Genomic DNA, 23,533 nt, shown 5'->3' on the forward strand with positions numbered 1-23,533 from the left:
GTGATCAGGAACCTTGATTTATTTCCCTTGGCCTGATGCACTAGATAGAGGCCAATTGTGGAACTCTAACTGCCACCCAACTAAGATTGGTGAACATAGAACGTGCTGAGAATGAAACATAGCATCACTTTTGTATTTACCAACTAAGACATTGGTGGAGCTCCTGGATGCAAATATTAAATGTATTATGATGCACAATATTGATTCTTGATTACTTTTCAACTGTTGTCAGGTAATAGAACAAAATCAGTTGCAACATATTAATTGTGAATTTGTATATATTTGTGTAATTTCTATAAAATGGGATTGAAGGGGAGCAAAGAAGTTGTTTAGCTCCACGAATGAAGATCATGTGAGACTTGTTTTGTCTGATCACTGGATGTTCAAGGATTTAAGCAGCTGGCTCAACTAACAGATGGGTGCTAAATTCATACCTCCTGCATATTTGTTAGGAATGTGCTCTGGCTTAACTATTCATTATGCAGATTGATGCCCGTTTCTATTGCCAAGAAACCAGCTGATACATCCACTTTTACAAAACAATTTCTCTGGCAATGGGCTCGTAAGCACTGTAAAGCTGTTTGTGCAGCCTATTACTTACTAGTCAGTAAATACAACTAGTCAAAAGGAAAATGGTTAGTATTGTAGAAACTGCTCAACCTAACACTAGTATGGCACCTAAACAATTCCAGCATAAAGTCAAACTTCGAACCATTACTAGTTTGTTATTAAAACGTTTCACGAGTTCAAACCTGTAAGAGCTTTCCAGATGGCTCCTGCAAACTTGAAATATAATTTGATTCGAACTAGAGTGTATGCCTGCAATACATGTCAATAAAGTAAATTGCTGGGTGCAGGTAAGGCTTCAATAGTACCACAGCTGTAAAAAGGTCAGCATAATTAGATCAAAGTAATCTGGTTTTACATAAAATGGTTTCACAATTTATGAAACATTGCATATATATAAAGCTGTGATATCTCCTGTCTGGATTTTTGGATTGCAGAGGGGTTTCTAAAAAGATTTCCTTAGCAGCACCTGTAAAAAGATCTTGCAATTATATAGCATGTTTTACAACCATGGGATGTCCCAAAGTGCTTTACAGCCAATGTACTTTGAAGTGCAGTCATTGATGTAATATAGAGAAACATTGCAGCCAATTTGCATACAGCAAGGTTCCACAAACAGCCTTGGTTTTTTTTTAGTGAAGTTGGTTGAGGGATAAATATTGGCCAGGTTACTTGCTCTTATAGTGCCATGCCTTTTTGTGTCCACCTGAGAGCAGACAGGGCCTCCGTTTAACATCTCATTCAAAAGGTGACACCTCTGACAGTGTGGCTGTCCTTTGTTACCACACTGAAGTGTCAGCCTGGATTATGTGCTGAAGTCCTGGAGTGAGGCTTAAATCCACAAGCTCTAACTCTGAGGCTGAGCCAAGACTGACTCCTGTACAGTTACATCTGCTCCAGAAGTCTAAAAATTGCTTTTACAGCTGCAGTGACAGGCAGAGGGACCTTGGCTTAATATCTCACTCAAAGGATGGTGCCTCCAACAATGCATTGGAGTGCCACTTTAGAATATGTGTTCAAGTCTTGGAGTGGAGCTGGAACCCACAATCTTCTTACTCCAATGTAAATGTGCCATACTGATGGTGTTTTAGGTATAATTTCAGTGATTTTCTTCAACATGCTTCCTTACTCTTCCTTTCCCTTCTGTTGTGGGCTGAGACTCACCTTATGAATTCACTGGTGTGAATGTTGATCAAGGTTGATTCCAGTTCATTCTTGCATTGAGAACTGAATGGTTAGATTTCCTTTTTCTTCTGAGGTTTGTTTGTTTGTGAGCTAGTAATCTTTGATGCTATTCTTGAACTGGATACCAAAGATTAACAGTCCTTCTGGAGAAGCTGCTTTTCTGCTCCCACCTTCAAGATGCTTCATCTTACATCTGGAACTTTTCTGCAAGAGGGATCTCCTTCATAGCGCATCCTATTAGTTTTCCACGTTATGGTGCCGTACTGCAAAAGGTTTTGTCATATTTTAACTAGTTCTTTTTTGCCAGGCCCAGTTTCTTTATAGAACGCAAACCTTCAATAAAGGGTTTCTGATCTGGTTTGAACTGTACTTGAAATTTTGGATGGCTGGGAATATGTACATGCTCAGTAAAGTCCAAGCACGACGACTAAATTGCAACTTCAAAACTCCACTTTTCACGGTTAAGGCAGCTGCAGTTTAAGACTGGTTGTTTTTTGTTGGGGGGTGGGGGTGGGTTGGTGGTTAGGTGGTATTTTGTGGTCTGTTGCAATTTGATGCGGTATTGCTAATTTCAGCATGATCCTCCAACTAGTGGATAGGTTTCATGCTAAAATTGACTAGATAGGAAAGAAGTTTATGTAGTGCCCTATAGGATCTTTTGTACCTGTGCAGAGTCTTTCTAGCTCCTGGACTGGCAGAAGTTGTTCTGACACAGAATTCTTTTGTTTAGAATTCCAGACAAATCTATTCAAATTTCATCTTTGTAAAAGGCTGGAGCCTTTTTCTCCGGTCTTTGCCAAAACTGCATTGCTGGGAGCTGTGAGAAAACTTTGTGGGCTGTTCTCCCCTAACCCATTACTCTTATTCCTGAGTGCTACTTTATTTTACCCTTTCCTGCCCATAGAAAGTCAGAGCTGCAATCAGAACTCCATGTGTATTTGTTTATTTTTAAATGTAGTTTCTTTTTTTCCTCGCGTGGGCACTTGTAAATATACACAAACGAGGAATCGTTCTCCTAATCGAGTTACCGCACTTCTCTCATCACATCTCAGATCAGCTGGAGTGATTGGTGAGCCGATAATGGCAATCACTATGAGCCAATAATGACCATCCGCATTGAAATGGCTCCAGAGGTAGCAGGAATGTGACTCCATTTGTAATTTTAAAATTTCAGATTATTGGTAGAATTGCAATGCCATACTTTTTTGGGGAAGTGACCACAAATAATGCAAATTCATGTGATACCGGTTGGGAGGATGGATGGATGGATAGATGGATCAGACAGACTATACGTAAATGGAAGAGCATATAAAACTTAGCAAGTGCGTAATAACTACATAACGACTGCACTTCAGTAGGTAATTCATTAGTTGTAAAGCACTTGGGAATATTTTAAGAACATAATGAAATACTAAATAAATTCAAATTCTTTTCTCTTTAAAGATTATCTGAAACTTTCCTAATTTCCTTGTGATTCTTTGCACAGTTTGTTTTAAATGGAGAGATTGTGTCTAATTGGTAATGAAAGTGGAGTGTATTTCCTATGCAGCTGCACAAAAGTTCCAATTTAGAAATATTATCTGTGTTCCAGCTGAGTGTTTTTTGCAGATCAAGACAAATTGTATATTACAATCAGAAATTGTGGTTAAGAGTTATGCTTTTTTTTAGAAATTGTGGATGGGAATGTTAAGATGACTCTGGGCATGATCTGGACTATCATCCTTCGTTTTGCTATTCAAGACATATCTGTTGAAGGTAAGGTCTATTTTAATTCTGAAAGATGAAGCCTGCTTATTGTAACCACCTATGGATTTGAATTGAGCATATGGGAGCTTAAAATCCTTTATGCTGCTCTGAACATAATTGGTTCTAGAAGAGTTGAAAATAATCTGCGTGTCATATGTGGTTTTGTTTTATTTTCCACTCGAGGTATGCCTAAGATAGGTGCTGTGAGAATGTCTCAAAGGGGATTGGCAGTGGTTTTAACATGTTATTTCGACTCTAAGACCTGGTTTCAAATCCAGCCTGGACAGATGGGGGATTTTTTTTTCCTGTTGACTCTGGAGATCCTAAGAAAAATTGGGATAGTTTCCACTTCATTCCTGTTGTATGGGTCTATAAGTCAAGACTGCCCATTATTCTGCCTAAATTGGTAATCTCATTCAGGCTGTGCAGGATATTGAAAGAATGCTTTTTGATGCTAGTCAAAGGATGAGGTGTACTGGGGTACATTAATGAAAGCTTTACTGTGCAGCTGGCCTATGATGTCCCTGATGTAAATGCTTAACGTGGGCATTTGGAGCCAAAAATGGTAAAGTATCCATTCTTTTGCACAAACTAACCATGTTGGTGCAAAATTCATCAAACAAGTGAATTTGTATTTAAAAATGTTCCAAATACTGGAAGCAGAGGACCATATTATTTGGGTCATCAACAGGATGTAGAAACTTCAAATGTGGCTGAGTATAAAATGGATATTAAGATAGGTGGCCTTATCCAACTACTTCAGGTAGATTGGTTAATTTTTATTGTCCATTGATTGCTATTTTTGAACTGGTGATGCTGTTCTATGCCTACTTTGTTTACCTATTTTTGACTACTTATCAACTGGGACAATTTATCTGCATAGTAGAGGTCCAGGACACGAGAAATGAACACACGGTTCACTGGACTGTATGATTCTGCTGATCTTTTAAAACCAAACTTTGCATTGAAAATAGAAGCAGTGGCAATCTGTGGTGCTGAGAGATCACAGCTGTTAGTCTATACGTTCAGTAATTAGTAGTTTATTAAACTGAGCACAGTAGGGATTGGTGAGCTAGTGGTCTTTATTATAGGATGAAATACTTTTCAGCTTCAATGAGGACATGTACATTCCAGGTTAAGTGACCCCTCGAAATCACTTTGAAATATGAACCTGACAGGAAGCAATCATTGTGAACCAGGTGGTATGTAACACACAATGTCCTGTGGGGTCTGCAAATTTATGGGAAGCCAGGTGGTTCCAAGTAGCAATTTTGCTCTCTCTCTGGACTGAATTGCTAATCTGGGTGTAATCTTTTGGTGCTTTTTATTTTCCTTTTACTTTGTGCTACATGCCATAAAAGTGCTTTGGGGCTATTTCTATGATCTAACAGTTCAGATGGTTCCTTACTATTGCCAAAACTGTTTTGTTTCAGAGACCTCTGCCAAGGAGGGATTGCTGCTGTGGTGCCAGAGGAAGACTGCACCATACAAGAATGTGAATGTGCAGAACTTCCACATCAGGTAATGGATGCAGCATAAAATATCATTAGTTTTCTTCATGTGTGGGGACGGGGGGCCGGGGGGGGGAGGAAAGTGATCTGCGCTTAAATTGCAGTGACAGATTTGTAATAAGACTTGTAGTGACAATATAATTTTGTAGCTAGTCTTACTGATAGTCATTTTGCACCTATCTGTTGCTTGAGTGTTGATGTTCATACAAGCTCTGCAGCAATCTATTGATATTTTACAGTACAGTTGCCCTTCATTTGAACACTTATCATGGCTTCCTCACTAGTGATAAAACAATGTGTGTAATATGCATCTCCTTTCTAACTTTGCCTAGCTCCCAAAGACAGAAGGGTAAATTTCTAGTGTGTAAGATTTTTAAAATCCATCTCCTGTGATTGCAATTGAACACAACCAATTCAATTGCCCATTCTCAGTTAGTTTCGCTGTGCGCATGATTGTGTCCATTGAATTTCACCCTATTCTTTAATTAGCTTGTTCTCTTTTACAGCAGAGACACCAGGGACATCATAAATATTATGTCAGGGTGGTGTTCCATACTGCTTCCCTCTTAATTGCTTATGGTTGATTAATTTTTGCATAATATATGGATAATGCAATTGAACACTTTCGATTTAAATGTTGTGGCCATTACACAAAATTAAATGGCATTTGGCCCAACCCCATGTAAAGGAGAGTGATAACTGTAATGTTCCTTTTAATACTGCAGTTTCTGGTATGTGTTGGATTCTGTGGGCTGGATTCAGCATCAAAAGGAAACACTGCATGAGATTCCCATACAAGTTTACAGCAATGAAGGAGGCCATTTGGCCCATGGACTTTGTGCTGACTTTTTGCTGGAATTGTTCAAAACTAATCCCCTTGCCATCTTCTCCATACTCCTGTTTTGTCCTCTGCTTCAAATGTTTATCCACTTTTCCCTTAAAAGATGCAATGGTCTCTGCTTCATCTGCTCCCTCTGCCAAAGATTTCCATGCTTTAACAGCTCACTATATAAATAAATTTCTCCCAGCCACTTGCTGGCAATTGTAAATTTAAGACCCCTCATCACTGACTTACCAACCAGAGGAAATGGTCTTTTCCCTATTCCCTCTATCATCTTTCACAGTTTGAAAAACCTGCAATAAATCACCTTTTTTGCTTTCTTTGCTCCATTGGAAATAGTCCCAGTATTTCAAATCTCCCCTCATATCTATAGTTTCTCATCCTCGTATATCTTTGCTCTCTGGCTTTAATACCTTTTCAAATAATGGGACACCTATAAACTCCACACTCTCATTGCCTTGTATATATTTATCGTTGCCTCCTTTGCCCTTTTTTCTAAAAACCAAAATACTATTGACCTTTTTTATGGTGCACACACTTCCAAGGAATTGTGCAATTAAACCCCTTAGCGTGTCTCTTCATCCACCCCCTTCAGTGTTTTTCTAATGAGTGTATTCATTCCTTGTTTTGCCCCTCAATGTATTGCCACACACTTCTCTATTGAATTGCATCCACCCATTCTGCTAACTTGCCTATGTAGGTATCTTAAGTGTAAATACTGATACAAAGTTGGGCTTTTGCTTTGGCAGGTCAATCCATAGATTTTCTTGGTGTTCAGGGAAAGTATGCAAAAGCCGTTACTGCAAGCATGACAAGGGCCATTTATACTGCAGGACTGTTGTGAACAGGACTCTTCCCATGGGAGGCAATCAGAGGAACAGGAGTAGGCCATTCAGCCCCTCGTGCCTGCTCCGCCATTTGATAAGATCATGGCTGATCTGTGATCTAACTCCATATACCCGCCTTTGGCCCATATCCCTTAATACCTTTGGTTGCCAAAAAGCTATCTATCTCAGATTTAAATTTAGCAATTGAGCTGGTATCAATTGCCATTTGCGGAAGAGAGTTCCAAACTTCGACCACCCTTTGTGTGTAGAAATGTTTCCTAATCTCGCTCCTGAAAGGTCTGGCTCTAATTTTTAGACTGTGCCCCCTACTCCTAAAATCCCCAACCAGCAGAAATAGTTTCTCTCTACCCACCCTATCTGTTCCCCTTAATATCTTATATCTTTGATCAGATCACCCCTTAACCTTCGAAACTCTGGAGAATACAACCCCAATTTGTGTAATCTCTCCTCGTAACTTAACCCTTGAAGTCCGGGTATCATTCTAGTAAACCTACGCTGCACTCCCTCCAAGGCCAATATGTCCTTCCGAAGGTGCGGTGCCCAGAACTGCTCACAGTTCTCCAGGTACGGTCTAACCAGGGTTTTGTCTAGCTGCAGCATAACTTCTGCCCCCTTGTGCTCTAGTCCTCTAGATATAAAGGCCAACATTCCATTTGCTGCCTTGATTATTTTCTGCACCTGTTCATGACACTTCAATGATCTATGTACCTGAACCCCTAAGTCCCTTTGGACATCCACTGTTTTTAACTTTTTACCATTTAGAAAGTACCCTGTTCTATCCTTTTTTGATCCAAAGTGAATGACCTCACATTTGTCCACATTGAATTCCATTTGCCACAGTTTTGCCCATTCACCTAATCTATCAATATCGCTTTGTAATTTTGTTTTCATCTACACTGCTTACAATGCCACCAATCTTTGTCATCGGCAAACTTAGATATGAGACTTTCCATGCCTTCATCTAAGTCGTTAATAAATATTGTGAATAATTGAGGCCCCAAGACTGATCCCTGCGGGACTCCACTAGTCACATCCAGGCAATGTGAGTACCTTCCCATTATCCCTACTCTGTCGCCTTTCACTCAGCCAACTTCCTAACCAAGTCCGTACTTTTCCCTCGATTCCATGGGCTTCTATCTTAGCTAACAGTCTCTTATGTGGGACCTTATCAAATGCCTTCTGGAAGTCCATATAAATAACATCCATTGACATTCCCCTGTCCACTACTTTAGTCACCTCTTCAAAAAGTTCAGTCAGGTTTGTCAGGCACGACCTACCTTTCACAAATCCATGCTGGCTCTCTGATTAACTGAAAATTCTCGGTGTTCAGTCACCTTATCCTTAATTATAGACTCCAGCATTTTCCCCACAACAGATGTTAGGCTAACTGGTCTATAATTCCCCGGTTTCCCCCTCTCTCCTTTCTTAAAAAGCGGAGTGACATGTCCAGTTTTCCAATCTAGAGGGACAGTTCCTGAATCTAGAGCACTTTGAAAGATTATAGTTAGGGCATCCGCAATGTGCTCACCTACTTCCTTTAACACCCTGGGATGGAAACCATCTGGTCCTGGGGATTTGTCATTCTTTAGTGCTATAATCCTGATATAAAGGGGTATAATATTTCCCTGTAAGTTTTTGTTGATTTTCAAAGGTTTACTAAGGTGACTTGGGTGATTAGCATTGTTGTTTGACCCAGAAGTCAGTTTAAAGGGGCATGTATTGCCAGCAAAAATGATGCCAAGCTTAATTGAGTTACACTTGCATAAATTATAAGCAAGTTTATGCGGTGATTCAACTTCGCGTGTACCGGATGCTGTTTGCTGTTCTACTTTCACCAAATTCCAGTGCTTGGGTGACCGATATTGATGATGCACTTCCCTTCTGATATTTTCTTGCCAACCTTTGGTGTAGAACAACCCAACAACAACGTGGACAAACATCCCAAGGTACTTCAGAGGTGTAAGGAAAAATGGACTCTTTGCAATATACCCATATACAATTATAGATGCTCACAACTGTCCTTTTATGGTTGCATGGTTTGAACTAATAGGAATGTATATATATATCATTGTTTCCTCTCTCTCACTAATATTGTTGGATTATGTTTCTGATGCTGTCCAGTTGGAAAGATGGTCTGGCATTCAACGCTCTCATTCATAGACATAGACCGGAACTTATTGATTACGACAAGCTGAGGAAGGTATGTAACAATTTGAACATTCACATGAACAAAAATTGGCAAATAAGATGAAATGCGTAAAGCTAACCAGTTTTCTCATTCACCTTGTAATCCCTGCATGTACTGGTATTAGATCAGCTCTCAGGGCACAGAACTACAGCTGCTCATGTACTTCCTTATTTTGTTCAAAATGGATGCTTATGTTTGTGATAGAAAATACATTTTAAGAGCCAGAATCTTGGAACTCTAAAATTGCTGTTGATTATGATATTGGTGTCTGACCCTTTGGCTCCTTTTCCTATCCTACCTCAGGATGATCCGCTCACAAACCTGAACAATGCCTTTGAAGTGGCTGAGAAATACCTGGATATACCCAAGATGTTGGATGCAGAAGGTGAGTATTTTTGTATAATAACTCGAATACGCTTGGAGTCCACTTACAAACATGCTATATTTTATGTCAGATCGTTCGTACCAAACGCTATGTTCTGTGACAGGCCTAATGGGATTTTCCATTTAACCCTTGTAAAAGCACTGGGTGCATGTATTTTGTTCTAACTGTATGGAATCCTCACCAGCCTGTGAAGTTACATTTTTTTAATTCGTTCATGGGATGTGGGCACCGCTGGCGAGGCCGGCATTTATTGCCCATCCCTAATTGCCCTTGAGAAGGTGGTGGTGAGCCGCCTTCTCGAACCGCTGCAGTCAGTGTGGTGAAGGTTCTCCCACAGTACTGTTAGGGAGTTCCAGAATTTTGACCCAGCGAAGATGAAGGAATGGCGATATATTTCCAAATCGGGATGGTGTGTGACTTGGAGGGGAACGTGCAGGTGCTGTTGTTCCCATGTGGCTGCTGCTCTTGTCCTTCTAGGTGGTTGAGGTCGCGGGTTTGTGAGGTGCTGTCGAACAAGCCTTGGCGAGTTGCTGCAGTGCATCCTGTGGATGGTACACACTGCAGCCACTGTGCGCCGGTGGTGAAGGGAGTGAACGTTTAGGGTGGTGGATTGCTTACTATAGAACACATTCGTTTAATGTTTCTTCAGCACCAACAGGTTACTACAAGACTTTGTCGGCCTACCCAAAATGTTGTTTTTGCAGCTCACTGCAGCGGAAGCATTATAAAGACCAGATTGATTTCATTCCATTAAAGATGATGAAAAGTCATGGGTTTTTTTTTAGTTCAAAATAAATGTAAATTTGAGCAGAATGTTTTTTTCACACTTCTAGTGAAGGTGCTAAGCTTATTAACGATATCGAGATGCTGAAGTTGGGTAACAGTCAACTGCGAGACTACTCCATTGAGGCGCTTGATTCTCAAAACCACACATGTCCTGAAGATGTAGATTTTGCAGTCTTATAGCATGACTATAGTTTGACAGCTCTTAGGCCAGTTTGAAGTTGTGTTCGCTGTTGCTCACAAATAGGGCAACTCCAGGAAACATGGGAAGGCTCCCTAATAGTTGTATCGCTATAGAAACCCAAATCAGGGGTTTCCATGTTGGTAACAAATTTGATGTTTTTAACTAAAATGTCAAAAGAAAATTCTGTTCAGTCTTTTTTTTTATTTGATCAAATTGTGGCAAACTTGATCTTTCCTTCTCTAAGTTACACTAGTTCTGGTAGGTAGATGAATAATTTATTCGAGTGGGTGGTTAGAAAAGTAGCTAGAGGTCACTAACATTAAAATTTTGTTGCGGCTGCTAACCTTTACACATTTGGCAATGTGTATATTGCATTTGAGTTTGGTTAATGACAAAATGCCAAGTGCCTGACTTGGGAGTAAAGCTGGGAGAGTGGCCATCTGATTCCTGCTGTTTAGATTTTTAGGGGAGCTCCCTGACATCGATTGACATTAAGATTTTTTTTTATAAGATACTCCACTTTTTGGAGATGTGCCCTGGATAATCTAGTGATTTGGACAATGCATGGAACACTCTTGCAGCTGTAGTGAGCATGTGCACTGGTATTGGGATTGGGATTGGATATGTCCAGAGACACTAATGAGAAAGTATTCCCAAATTAATGTTTTTTTTAAAAATAACATAACCAGTGCCACCCCTGTACTTAATGTTTTAAGTTCTTTAAATGTATGGCAACTAATGGGGGAGAAAAGAAGATTCGAATAATGAAGACAATACCACAATACTTAAATGCAGAGTCTAAAGTTGCTCCTGTTGATCTTGTGATATTAGGGTTTTAGTTTTACTGAATAACGTGCAATGGCGATTAGCTGCATATTGCACTCCTTTACTATATATATTTACATCATGTTTTAGGAGGTATTTAAAGGTTTGTCTCTGTCCTCCCTTGTTCCCTGTCACTGACGGGGCCGATGATTTTCCTCCTGCCCTGAACGAGCTGCTAAAAACATGCAAGTGTAGTACAGCGGAGGCTGTTCTCTTATTCCCTATGTGAGGCATTGAGCAGTGTCCTCTGTTGAAGCTGACAACTCTGGGAATGGAGTAATGTGTGCTCCAATAACCACCATAGTGATACTGCATTATACAGAATGTCTTGACATTTCTGCACCTAGTTGACAATATGTCCTTAAAGCCACAAACCAAAGTTACTTCAATTCTCCACTCTGAAAATTTCTGTTCTCTTTTTAATCCTGTTGAGACTGATGATTTTGGTTTGGACAGTTAGTTCAAATGTTACTGCTCATTTATTTTACAGCCTCTAGCAATCTAAAGACCAGATTTATATCTGCATTATTTAAACTTAAATATACTCTAGGACTTCAGCAATTAAGCAGTGATGTGATGTTGAGGCAGCTGGCAAACTGGTCAGGGAAACTATTGTAGTGTGTGATGTGTCATGATTGCATTTGGTTGTGGTGCTATATTTACTGCATAACAAGAGTGCCAGACCCCTCTCATCTGATCAACTCTATTAGTGAACATACTTTTCCCATTAGTGAAATGGCTACAGTAACACTGTACCTATTGTAAATGTAATCCAGTTACTTAAGGAATGGAAAACTTTTGACTCTTTAGGTAAGTTCATAATTAAATTAAGTGTATTGCTATGGTAGAGTCATGCAGTGTATATATGACAAATTAATAAATTGAGTATCTGCGTGTCTAAAAGGTACCTGCTAATTGGGGAAAATAGTGAAAACGTGCTAAAATAAATTTCAGACCCTTTGATTCCCTTGTAACTCTTGAGTATTTGTTTTGCAGGGCAGGGTATTAAGCAGAATATTTTCCAAATAAAAACTTAACAAAAACAGACTCAATTAACATATGTAACTATATGATAGGACTGCTATTTTTGCTACTTGCATCAGAAGGAATGTGTTTTGTCTGGAAATCTTAGGGCTGTTTGGGTCTGGTTGTACCCAGAGTGTAATCCGCAGCATGAATCTACTGCACTTGTATGAGAAACTGTACTGGAGTTCAGTTATTGTACCAGGCATCACAGGAAGTGGTTCAAGCAAACTTTAGTTAATTGTGAATATCACTAGTTTAGGAAATGGATGTCATTGGGAATGATGGTGTAGATGTTTCCTTGCCAAATGCAAAGCTGATAATATGCTGATACATATGCATCATGCACGAAAGTTATGAATTGTCTTCATTGTATTTCCTATATGCTGAACCATTTCAACAGTAATACTGCAAATAGTTTTCACCACTTAAAGATAACCTAGTCAACAAGAACATTTATTTAGACTTTGAATATATTTTTTCTCTCTATTTGCTCATGGAGTTTATCCATTTGGGTAGCTGAGCCATGCAGACCAGAAAGGATATTAATTTGATCTCTGGTGTATGCTGAGTTAGCTGAACTCAGCTGGGACAGCAGAAAGGATGCATAACTTGGGCTGGTTGATACTAGTTTGGGAGGGGAAAATTGCTTCACGTTCCTGCTGTCTATCAGTAATCAATGATTGCTACTGGAACATGCACATGTGTAGATGTCAGGTGAGGATAGGATTGGGCTTGAATGATGCCTTCAAAGTATAGAAGAAAAGAACTTGGAATCATTGAATGAGCACAGAAGGAGGCCATTCGGACCATTGTGCCTGTCCCAGCTCTTTGAAAAGAGCTATCCAATTAGACCCACTCCCCAGCTCTTTCCCCATAGCTCTGCAAATTTTCCCCCTTCAAATATTTATCCAGTTCCATTTTGAAAGTTGTTATTGAATTTCAGGCAGTGCATTCCAGACCATAACTTGCTGTGTAAAAAATGTTTTTCCTCATGCCGCCGCTGGTTCTTTTGTGAGTTACCTTAAATCTGTCCTCTGGTTACCGACCCAACTTTAATAAGTAAAACTGCATTTTGATCATTGTCATGAATACGCTCAAATTTTGGGGTGTACTTTCAATTGTCTGGGAGTGGCCCTGTTAGACAGGCTGGGCGATCTGTATTCTCTACTTGTTTGGTGCAATTTTGAAGTCGCATTCCATCATTTACAATAGAGCCGCTCCAAGATGCTCCCTGCAATTAACTTCACAATAGCAACCTAATGGGTAGCGGAGACCCCACTTGAGGGTTTGCATTGTGATTTTAAAATTACATTTTGTTAAAGTGAATAAAATTCTGAATTTTTTTTAATGTCGGAAGGAAGGTATTTTTGAACCAAAAGTACTTCCCCTTTAATGTTCTGGTATCCCAACATTTTGTAATTCCAAACCACAGTTTCCTGTTTCAGTTTTAAAAAAAAAACCCTCTTAAATTTGCACTGCTAAAGCATATTTAGTACTTAACCTAAAGCAGCAGGAGTGCCCAATTGTTTATCCTTGTGCGTTGCACAGGTGTGTACTATGGAACTTCGGTAGTCAAGTGTAAAGTTCAAATCCGTGTTCCTGTTAATTTGCAAATATCACAAATTGCTGATAGTAACAGATCTTGGTCTTCTGATTTAGGATTTATCCACCAATGAGGCAACAGTGCTAAGTGTAGCTCTTTCCAAACCCCCAAAATTAAGAGGACAAATAATAAATGTAAGGGTAAATAGGAAGGCGGTATGCGGCCTTTGAGCTGCAGATTGGACAGCCCTAAACTAAAGCGTATCTCCACTGGAATGAGTCTTTCAATAGACTTCTATGATTTACATACAGCTAAAATATATTCACATTTTATTCTCCTCCCTCTGATTCCATTATGGTGCAATTCATGCCTGCTTCACACTTGCACAACGTTTTTGCAATGTTTTAACCATACAATGTGCACATTCATTTCCACATTCAGAATTGATTCTTCCCTCTACCTTTTTAGTATCACACTTTTATTTTTGTATGTCTGTGTAAGCCTGTCCTATAGGAAAAAGCATATCAGCTGCAACTCAACCCCAAATATATTAAAAGTTGTGGGTAAAAAACCATCTTGAGTATTTGTAGATTATTCTGTTTTTGGACTGTGGAGAGATCTGGCCCAAGTAAGGTGTACCCTGTTTTTAGTCATTGCTTCAGAGATAATTGTAGACTTTTCAGGAGCAAATAACTACTTGTCCCCTCATGAGATTTTCATTCTATCTTTACCAAGTGAACTTGCTGATCAGATATTTAAATATGTAATGACTGAGTCCACTTTATGTGCATCTAGCTCATTTTGAGGATGACTTTAATGGTGTACCACTGTTTTAGATGTCTGATGCAGTCTTTTTGATACAACTATGGGTATGCAGTAGCACAAATCAATACATTTAAACTTTATTAACCAAGAGGTAACCATGATTAGTAAGGAAAATTATCACAGGGATACTAAATGCTACCAGGTTTCCATTCTGCCAGAGGCTGTTCCTTTTACTACTGATTCTACTGACTTATTTTAATAAGTGATAAAGGTATACTTTTGGTCTTCCACAAAACTTAAGGATGGAATAAACTTGAAATATCTTTTTGCCGTATTTGTTTAATGTAGCTTTCTGCTTCTCTGCAGAATGTTAAAATGCCTAGAACACAAGATGGTGCATTTTGCAGTCTAGTTATGATAAATCTTCTACTTAGACATTTACAGATGTCCATACTGTGGATTTTGATCGTCTATAACATACCCACTTATCAAAGGTTTACTTCCACTCTTCTATGAAAGTTCAGGTGTGTTCGGTTTCCGCAAAAACACTTAATTCCTTCACGCTTATGCCAATCAATACCCTACATTCTGCAGTTTACAGTGTCTGATTAGTTCCTCCCATGGTTCAAATACTAGAAACTATGCCAGGATTTAACTGCAGTGATCGGTTCAGTTTACATTGGTGTTCTAGACTTCATTTTTCTCTCGGAGATAGACAACAGTAATAAAGGCATTTCAGGTTAATTTTCTGGATCGTTCCCCTATGAACAACCCCATATAGATTTGAAAGAGGAAGAAAGATAATATTTTTTTTAAAAAGTAGTGCTGTACCACTTCCTTCATTTTCCCTTATTTAGTTTCATAAAAGGTGGTGTTGGGTAAAATTGTACACTTGTTTGGGGACGGTCGGAGGCTAATGCACACGAAAATGTTTAATTCTAATAGCTTAAGATGTCGACTAGAAGCTTCTCCTAATATTTTTGTTTACCCACAGACATTGTGAACACGGCCCGCCCTGATGAGAAGGCTATTATGACCTATGTCTCCTGCTTCTACCATGCCTTTTCAGGAGCACAGAAGGTACCATAAGTCACCAAGGACCCCCCCCCCCCCCCCCTTCCTGCAACACTGATCTCATGCTTCTCTTTCAGCTGTCCTCAGATTTTTAAATTCTTGGTTCCAGGCATGATGCTGCGCCTGTGCTCTCTTGTACCGTGTAATGAGAAAACGGTTTTTCTGCTTGTGGCATGATGCAATCTTACTCTGCTCTGACTTTCTCTCTGCACAGATATTGTAGGCACTCTCAGGCCAGATGAAAAGGCTATTATGACTTACGTTTCATGCTACTACCATGCCTTCTCAGGTGCTCAAAAGGTGAGCTCTTATCTCTTCTGTACCTTGCAAACATTCTGTCCTCCTGCGAGCTTTTGGTCATCTGTGGTGTGCTCCCCATATTTCTAACGGTGAATATTAGATATGTTCAATTTTATATTAGTTTGTATGTGTGCAAATGTATCTTCTGTTGACTAAATGATATTGTAATTTTTAAGGTCATTTAGTGCCAATGATATGTAAATCAGCATGCTCATGTGATCTATAAATGAAACTGCCCTAGGTCCTTAGAATTTTGATGTTTTGAGCAGCTAAGACATTTTACTATGTAGTGACTGCAAATCTGTGTATATAACCACATCACTTACTATGTTCTACAGTTGTGACTGAATGTTTGAAAAAAGATTGATTCTGAGGCAAATGGCTTACTAAGATTTTTTTTTTTTAGGAACTGAAAAAGGGCATTTAGACTCTAAGCCTATAACTCTCAGATCAACCCTCACCTTTCCTGCCTCCTCACCATATTCTCTTTCTCTCTCTTTCTAAATACATCCAGTTGTCTGAACCCATTTATACTGTCTGCTTCAACTTATGTTCCAACTGTCCTATCTTCTGGGTGAAATAGTTCTGTTTGATTTTCACTTCTTAGTCCTAATTTCCAAACTTTTAACTAGCATGCTAGAGTGTCTGAACTTGCCGCCATAGTGCACTATTCGCTTGGACAAGTTTTGTCAGTTCCTTTCCATATTATTTAAAACCTCAATTAGGTCACCTTGAAGTCTGAGATGGGGGGGAAAAGTTGTAAGAGAAATCCACCCAGGCTGCTTTTGTGCACCCAGCATGTAGTTGTAGATGGTTCATCATTGGAAGATGCCTGGGAGCAAGACTACCTTTTTCTTGTAGTTAGGAGATGAAGAACAACAGTCAATCCTAAATAAACATGCAAGTAGGATATCCTTCAATATAATTTGTACAATTTTCCATACTTCAGCCTCCTTCCATAAAGCTTTTCTGTAATAAATCAGCGTAACACGTCACAGAAGAACCTTTTATTATCCAGTGAAGATATGAAAATTCTGCTGTGGAATCTACTTTTTTTTTTAAAAAGTTTTTGGGACATATGGCCTTTTTTGATTTTTTTTTTTCCCATTCTCAGGATTGAAATTCACAATAGCTCCAGAATACTAAATCCCTCAGATGTTGAACCCTTTTTATCATGTAGAGATTGTTGGAATAAAACTTTATGAAGTACAAATGGGCGTTTATTTGTGGAATGTTAGGGAGATGAATAACTGTTAACACACTTATGCTCTGGCTTGCGCTACTGAATTTGGTCAGCTGTGTGGCGGGAGGAGAATGCTTTTCCTGTACCATGTGCACCCTATCAGTACAACGCTTATTGTGAAAGAAAACCAATGCCAATTTGTGAAGGAAGGATTGAACTTACATTACTTGCTGTTTCCTTATTATTTTCAACAAGAGAATGATTTTCTAAATACTCCAAAAGCCATGTTTCCATTATTGTTTACCAAGGATCTCCTCAGTATTCCATTAGATGGGAATGTGCTTTCCTTAAATTTTTGGTGATTTCCATTTTTTTTCCCATCTGAGATTTCTTTGTAATCAGTATTTTCAGTTTTTCAACTGTGTGCCAGTGGGTATCAAATCCTCTTTAATGCTCTCTGTACACTGTATTTGATGCCGTATGGACAGTATTTCACCCCAGTGGTATGGGGTGGCCTGGCTACACTTGCCCACTGTTTGTCGAATGGGGAAAGGGAGAGAAAGAGACATGCGTGCGCACACTCCCAGTGCACATGTGGAATGATATTTGCTAGCCTCTGACTATAGTCAATTTCTACCAATTGAGGGAGCTACCAAGATAGATAGCACTTTTTTTTAAATTCGTTCATGGGATCTGGCGAGGCCGGCGTTTATTGCCCATCCCTAATTGCCCTTGAGAAGGTGGTGGTGAGCTGCCTTCTTGAACCGCTGCAGTCCGTGTGGTGACAGTTCTCCCACAGTGCTGAATCTCTCAATCAGAACAAATAGAAAGGTAGGTGTTGAACTGTCATCATTTTAAAACAAGCTTAAAAATTTGGTCTTGCACCAATTCATTTTGGTGTACAGCAAAAACAAGGCAAGACTGTCTCCAAGAAGTAATTTCAACTCACTGCAGGTATGTAAAAGCTTTTAGGTAACATCAGTGCCAAAGACACAGTATTAAACATACATGTAAAACAATCCTGAATACTTTACTTTAATTTCATTCCTTTCTTATTATAAAATATGAATTCTCTTGTGAACCTGTTCTTACCTGTCATCCATTGCTGTCTCCTTTTCTCTGTGTAGACCCTTTGTGTTTCCATCACTGGTGACCAGCTCTCATCTGCTTTTGTTCTGCCTGTGTACTTTTTTTGCTGTGTAACAGGTACAGCAGCTTTCTCCCTTTCTTTTCTGTGAACTATTTTCCTATTGATGTCTCTTGACCATGAATGCTGCATGGTTGACCCTGTAGAGTTTTGATTGTGCTTTTTGGAGCAATATGCCCTCTCCCACCTCACCATTGCTTCTTTCCCTCTAGCTCACTTAGTCAATGAGGGGCCTTGCTGCCAGTGCTATTTTTGGCTCATATGAAATCATTGTTCTAAGGTGAAATACCCTTTTATTTTTTCTGTAGCCTGTAGAGGCAGTATACTATGTCAGAGAGAGACTGCAACATAGTGTAGTTGACAATTGATACAATGCATAATTCTTTAAATAGGTTACAATGAAGTTCCTGGCATTCTGGGATGCAGAATCCTTAATGCAAGAGTACTTGTTTCAGTAATACAAAGGTGTGCCATGCAAACTTGCTTTCATTTTCAAGATAAACTCTGCACGTTCCATACTATCCACGCTTCCAGCATAATTGTTATGCTGATGAGTTGTATGCCCAGAATTACCAATGACAAAGTAATTAACAGAATAGAAATTGGCATGATTTTGTCTTCAGTTTCTTGGGATCTGATTGCAGTCGTCTGCAGAGTGGTACATTTAACTTGTCGTCATGTCGCACACACTAGTTGGAAATGGCATTACTGCGTGCACTATGTGGCATTTCCAAGGCACTGTTTATCATGAAGCATATTATTTTTATATTGTTTGTAGCCAGAATCCATAATTACCAGTCTTTGTCTCAAATTTTTATGAGGAAAAAGCCATTAGGACTAAGAAATCCAGTCCCTTTTTTTGATGAATCTCAACCCTGTCTACTCATCATCTCGCTTCCAGATCCCTCAGTTTGCCTCTTGAACCCATTTATACTGTGCTTCAATGGCAGTGTGGTTTCAGTTGGGCAGAGTAATGTGTTAATGGATTCATTTTACATTATTTATTGTTAACAATGACTCTTATTCTACTTAAAACCTGCAGAGTGGCATTTATTTGTTCAAACTTTTAATTTGTACAATTTTACTCATGGAATTGAACACCACTTTTCAAAATACAATTAATGAAAGCTACACTTTAATGGCCCTCCATGGTAACTTATTTCAAGTGTGTCAATGTTTCTGCTTAAGGTTCTGCATGACTTCCCTTTTTTCTTCTAATTTCCCAAATTTTAACTTGTGGTATTTGCGGTTTTTGTGGGCTGATCTATGTTTGTTCTCGTAGTTCTAACCGTGCATCTGTTTCTGATAGGCTGAGACTGCAGCCAATAGGATCTGCAAAGTTCTGGCAGTAAACCAGGAGAATGAACACCTGATGGAAGATTATGAAAAGCTGGCCAGTGATGTATGTATTTTACACTTGTGCGCTGTGCTAATAAAACAATTACTGATTAATGACTTGCAGCGAGTAATGTAATGTCTGCAGGAATGCATTTTTTAAAAAAAAACCTAATGACTAAATGCATTTCAGAAAGTACTCGTCAAATTGTAACTTTTAAGCCAAAGAGCCATCAAAAATAACTGGCAGAGTCCTCATTAATTTCTTAACAGTAACTCAATACAGATTTTTGGATTACAGTTTTTGGGTTTGTGTCCCATCAAGACCCTTTTTAAAAAAAAATCGAACTGCTACGAAGACTAAATGTTAGCAGTCTTTCTATTCAATTTTAGCTAATCCTTAATAGTACTTGTAATTGTTTGGAATTATTGAGCCCATTGTAGTAAGGGAGATGAATTAATTTAAACTGATGTGGAGTTATTTTTGGCTTTATATGTATCTCTTAATCAGCTCCCTCAGTCTTTTTCTTTCAGTACCTTCAATTAAATCAGCGCTAACTGTTGACACAAAATAGAGGAAAAAATGGACAGAAGATTGTTAATCATAGTTCTTTAACTATTTGACTTAAGTTTATTTTTAAGTTGCTTTTGTTTAAATGTGCTGACAGGGAAGGAGATAGAAACTGTTTCAGAATTCATGTCCTGTATTAACATTTGAATACAATAAAGCCTCTTGTTTACTAATTATTGGAAACTGTAATTAAATGATAAACTCATTCTGGATACCTCAGTCCTATTGTGTAATCTTTTTAATTACTCTGAGGACAGGACTTGTTAGATTTGCTGACATTCTGATTTGTAGATTTTCATAATTTATAGCCCTTTCTAATTTAGTGCATATTCATGATCTGAGGCGAGATTCTCATAAAACTGCATCTATTATGTGTTTGGTAGAAAGTTTATACTGTACATTTAATATGCAAGATTAATACTTTGAATTCTAGAAACTAAATAAATAAAAACAGAAAATACTAAACATTTGAGATACTGACAGTTGCTTTGAATTTTGAGATGATTCTATTTATACTTTTGTAAATGAGGTGCTCCACCAGCACATTTGTCATGTGCTCAGGAAAGACAAAAATAACTGGCGTTTGCACGCACAAAGATAAAAGATTGAAGATTAGAGCTAATATTCCAGTTGTAACTTGCATTTTTATTTTTATATCAAAATCTATTTCCATAAATGTTGGTTTAATTTATGTGGTACTGAAGAATCTCCTGTGGCCTTGCTCACTGTTAGTGCAAGGAAATGGCCTAGATTTTCAGATTGTAACACTTGTAATCCATTAAAAGCAAGGGCTACCTTTGGCATTGCAATTGGAAAACCTTGGATAGTATATCTTTGAGCTGTTTCTTTTAGCGGGACAAAATAGTAGGTGGACAGGGGCGAGGCGAGGGGTTGCTTGCACTACAGCACAACCAGTGGTGGGAGAACTGAATAGCAGGCATTAGTGTTACCTGTTTTTAAAAAAAATAATAGAAACTGGTGTTATCATTGCACTTTAGGCATTATGTCAGAAAAGTCTTATCACACCAATTTCCTGTTATGGCTTGGAACAGTCTCATTCATGCACATCTTTTCAATAAAATAATTATTGGTTTTAATGGTGCTGCATTCTGATTTTTAAATTTTGTTTGATCTTGTTGTATAATGTCCATTTTCTTTCCCCTGATGCTTGTGTTTGCAGTTGCTGGAGTGGATTCGCCAAACCAAACCCTGGCTAGAGAACAGAGAACCTGAGAAAACCATGCCAGCAATGCAGCAAAAACTAGAAGACTTCCGCGATTACCGCCGGGTTCACAAACCTCCCAAAGTACAGGAGAAGTGCCAGCTTGAAATCAACTTCAACACCCTGCAGACCAAACTCCGGCTCAGCAACAGGCCAGCATTTATGCCTTCTGAAGGGAAAATGGTCTCGGTAAGAAGAATTTCACTTTTTTTTAATCCAATATCACAGTCAGGATTCTGTTGAAATCAGAAAATTAGTGTTTCTAATTTGTTTATGCTCAACACCTTTTAACTCCTCTCCACACCTCCCCCAAACAAAAAATAAATATGCCTTTTCCTTCCTCTCTACTCCCAAAGACATGCTGGGATGTGATTCCACAGGTCCTGATTGTATTTCGATACCCTGCTCAAATGGCCATTCGTCATTTGTGAAGTGGGCTTTTTCAGTTAGTTGTAGCAGCCTCATCAGCTCCCTGAATGTGATGAGCTGACTTGGCACAGACCTGGGATTGAACCTGGGAACTACTTGGTTGGAATGGGGCAGTACCATACCAGGTCATGCACTTAGCAAGTAAGCTATCACATGAGCTCCAGTGAGAAGAATTAAATGTTAACATCATTAGTTTTCTTTGAGGAAGTAATGGGCAGGGTGGATAAAGAGGAATCAATGGATGCAGTATATTTGGATTTCCAAAAGGCATTCAATAAGGTGCCACACAAGATTACTGCACAAGATAAGAGCTCGTGGTGTTGGGGATAATATACTGGCATAGATAGAGGATTGGCTAACTAACAGAAAACAAAGAGTCGGGATAAAAGGGTCATTTTCAAAATGGCAATCTTTAACTAGTGGGGTGCTGCAGGGCTCAGTGCTGGGGCCTCAACTATTTACAATATATATTAATGACTTGGATGAAGGAACAGTATGTCTAGTGGCCAAATTTGCTGATGATATAAAGATAGGTGGAAAAGCAAGTTGCAATGAGGACACAGTGTCTGCAAAGGGATATTGACAGGTTAAGTGAATGGGCAAAAATTTGGCAGATGGAATATAATGTGGGAAAATGTGAAGTCATCCACTTTGGGAGGAAAAATAAAAAAGCAAAATATTATTTGAATGGAGAAATATTACAAAATGCTGCAGTACAGAGGGATCTGGGTGTCCTCGTACATGAAACACAAAAAGTCAACATACAAGTGCAGCAGTTAATCCGGAAGGCAAACGGAATATTGGTCTTTATGTCTAGGGGGATGGAGTATAAAAGCAGGGAAGTCATGCTACAACAGTACAGGGTGCTGGTGAGACCATACCTGGAGTACTGCGTACAGTTCTGGTGCCCTTATTTAAGGAAGGACATACTTTATTGAAGGCAGTTCAGAGAAGGTTCACTAGGTTGATTCCGGGTGTGGAAGGGTTGTCTTATGAGGAAAGATTGAACAGGTTGGGTCTATACTCATTGGAGTTTAGAAGAATGAGAGGAGATCTTATTGAAACATACAAGATTCTGAGGTGTCTCGATAGGGTAGATGCTGAGAGGATGTTGCCCCTCATGGGGGAATCTAAAACTAGGGGGCATAGTCTCAGAATAAGGGGTCGCCCATTTTAAGATGGAAATTAGGAGGAATTTCTTCTCCCAGAGGGTCATAAATCTTTGGAATTCTTTACCCCAAAAAGCTGTGGAGGCTGAAGTTGACTCCCTTGCTGATCAAAAATTTATCTAAGGATATGGGGAAAGGGCAGGAAATTGGAGTTGAGGTAAAAATCAGATCAGCCATGATCTCATTAAATGGCAGAGCAGGCTCGAGGGGCCGAATGGCCTACTCCTGCTCCTATCCCTTATGCATACTGTCAAATAAGTGCTTATTGCCCCACATCCAATAATGAACATACAGTTGTGCCATAATGGTTTTGGACTCCCCCACCCCTGTCATTTGTTCAGTGTGCAAAGAAGAAAGTGTCCAAAAGTGGAGAGTTTTATTTCCATCTCTGATTTCTAACCAACAATGTTTAAATTCCATTTTGAATGTGGGTTGCAAAGACTGGTGAGATAACTGTTCTAGCTTGACATGACCATGTTGTGTATACTTGGAACACACTAGTGTCGTTATTTGGGTAGTTTTCCACTGAAAACTCCTCAATACTGCTTTTATACTGATATAAACAGAACTTTATATATATTTTGGGAGAAAAATCTAAACTGTGGTAGTGGAGGTGGGAGTTTTATGTAATCAAAGGCTGCTTGTGAACCTGACAGTAGCGTGCCTGTGTTGACATTCTGACTGGCTGACAGTTGAAACTTTTTAA

General features: G+C 39.0%; 1 protein-coding gene across 2 annotated transcripts in view; it reads left to right on the forward strand.

The window, feature by feature from the left end:
* The window catches only part of LOC137305984 (alpha-actinin-1-like), a 98,898-nt gene that overhangs the window by 45,680 nt on the left and 29,685 nt on the right, over positions 1–23,533 (forward strand). The window contains exons 4-10 of one of the 2 annotated variants that reach the window (XM_067974974.1): positions 3,421–3,507; positions 4,932–5,019; positions 8,820–8,898; positions 9,190–9,271; positions 15,392–15,477; positions 19,411–19,503; positions 21,188–21,418. In XM_067974974.1, coding sequence (XP_067831075.1) covers positions 3,421–3,507; positions 4,932–5,019; positions 8,820–8,898; positions 9,190–9,271; positions 15,392–15,477; positions 19,411–19,503; positions 21,188–21,418 — 746 coding nt within the window. Of the gene's footprint in view, positions 1–3,420; positions 3,508–4,931; positions 5,020–8,819; positions 8,899–9,189; positions 9,272–15,391; positions 15,478–15,685; positions 15,772–19,410; positions 19,504–21,187; positions 21,419–23,533 lie in introns of both variants that reach the window. The other variant, XM_067974975.1, reaches the window with a different exon arrangement.

Source organism: Heptranchias perlo, chromosome 41 (genome assembly GCF_035084215.1).
Source record: "Heptranchias perlo isolate sHepPer1 chromosome 41, sHepPer1.hap1, whole genome shotgun sequence".
Lineage (NCBI taxonomy): Eukaryota > Metazoa > Chordata > Chondrichthyes > Hexanchiformes > Hexanchidae > Heptranchias > Heptranchias perlo.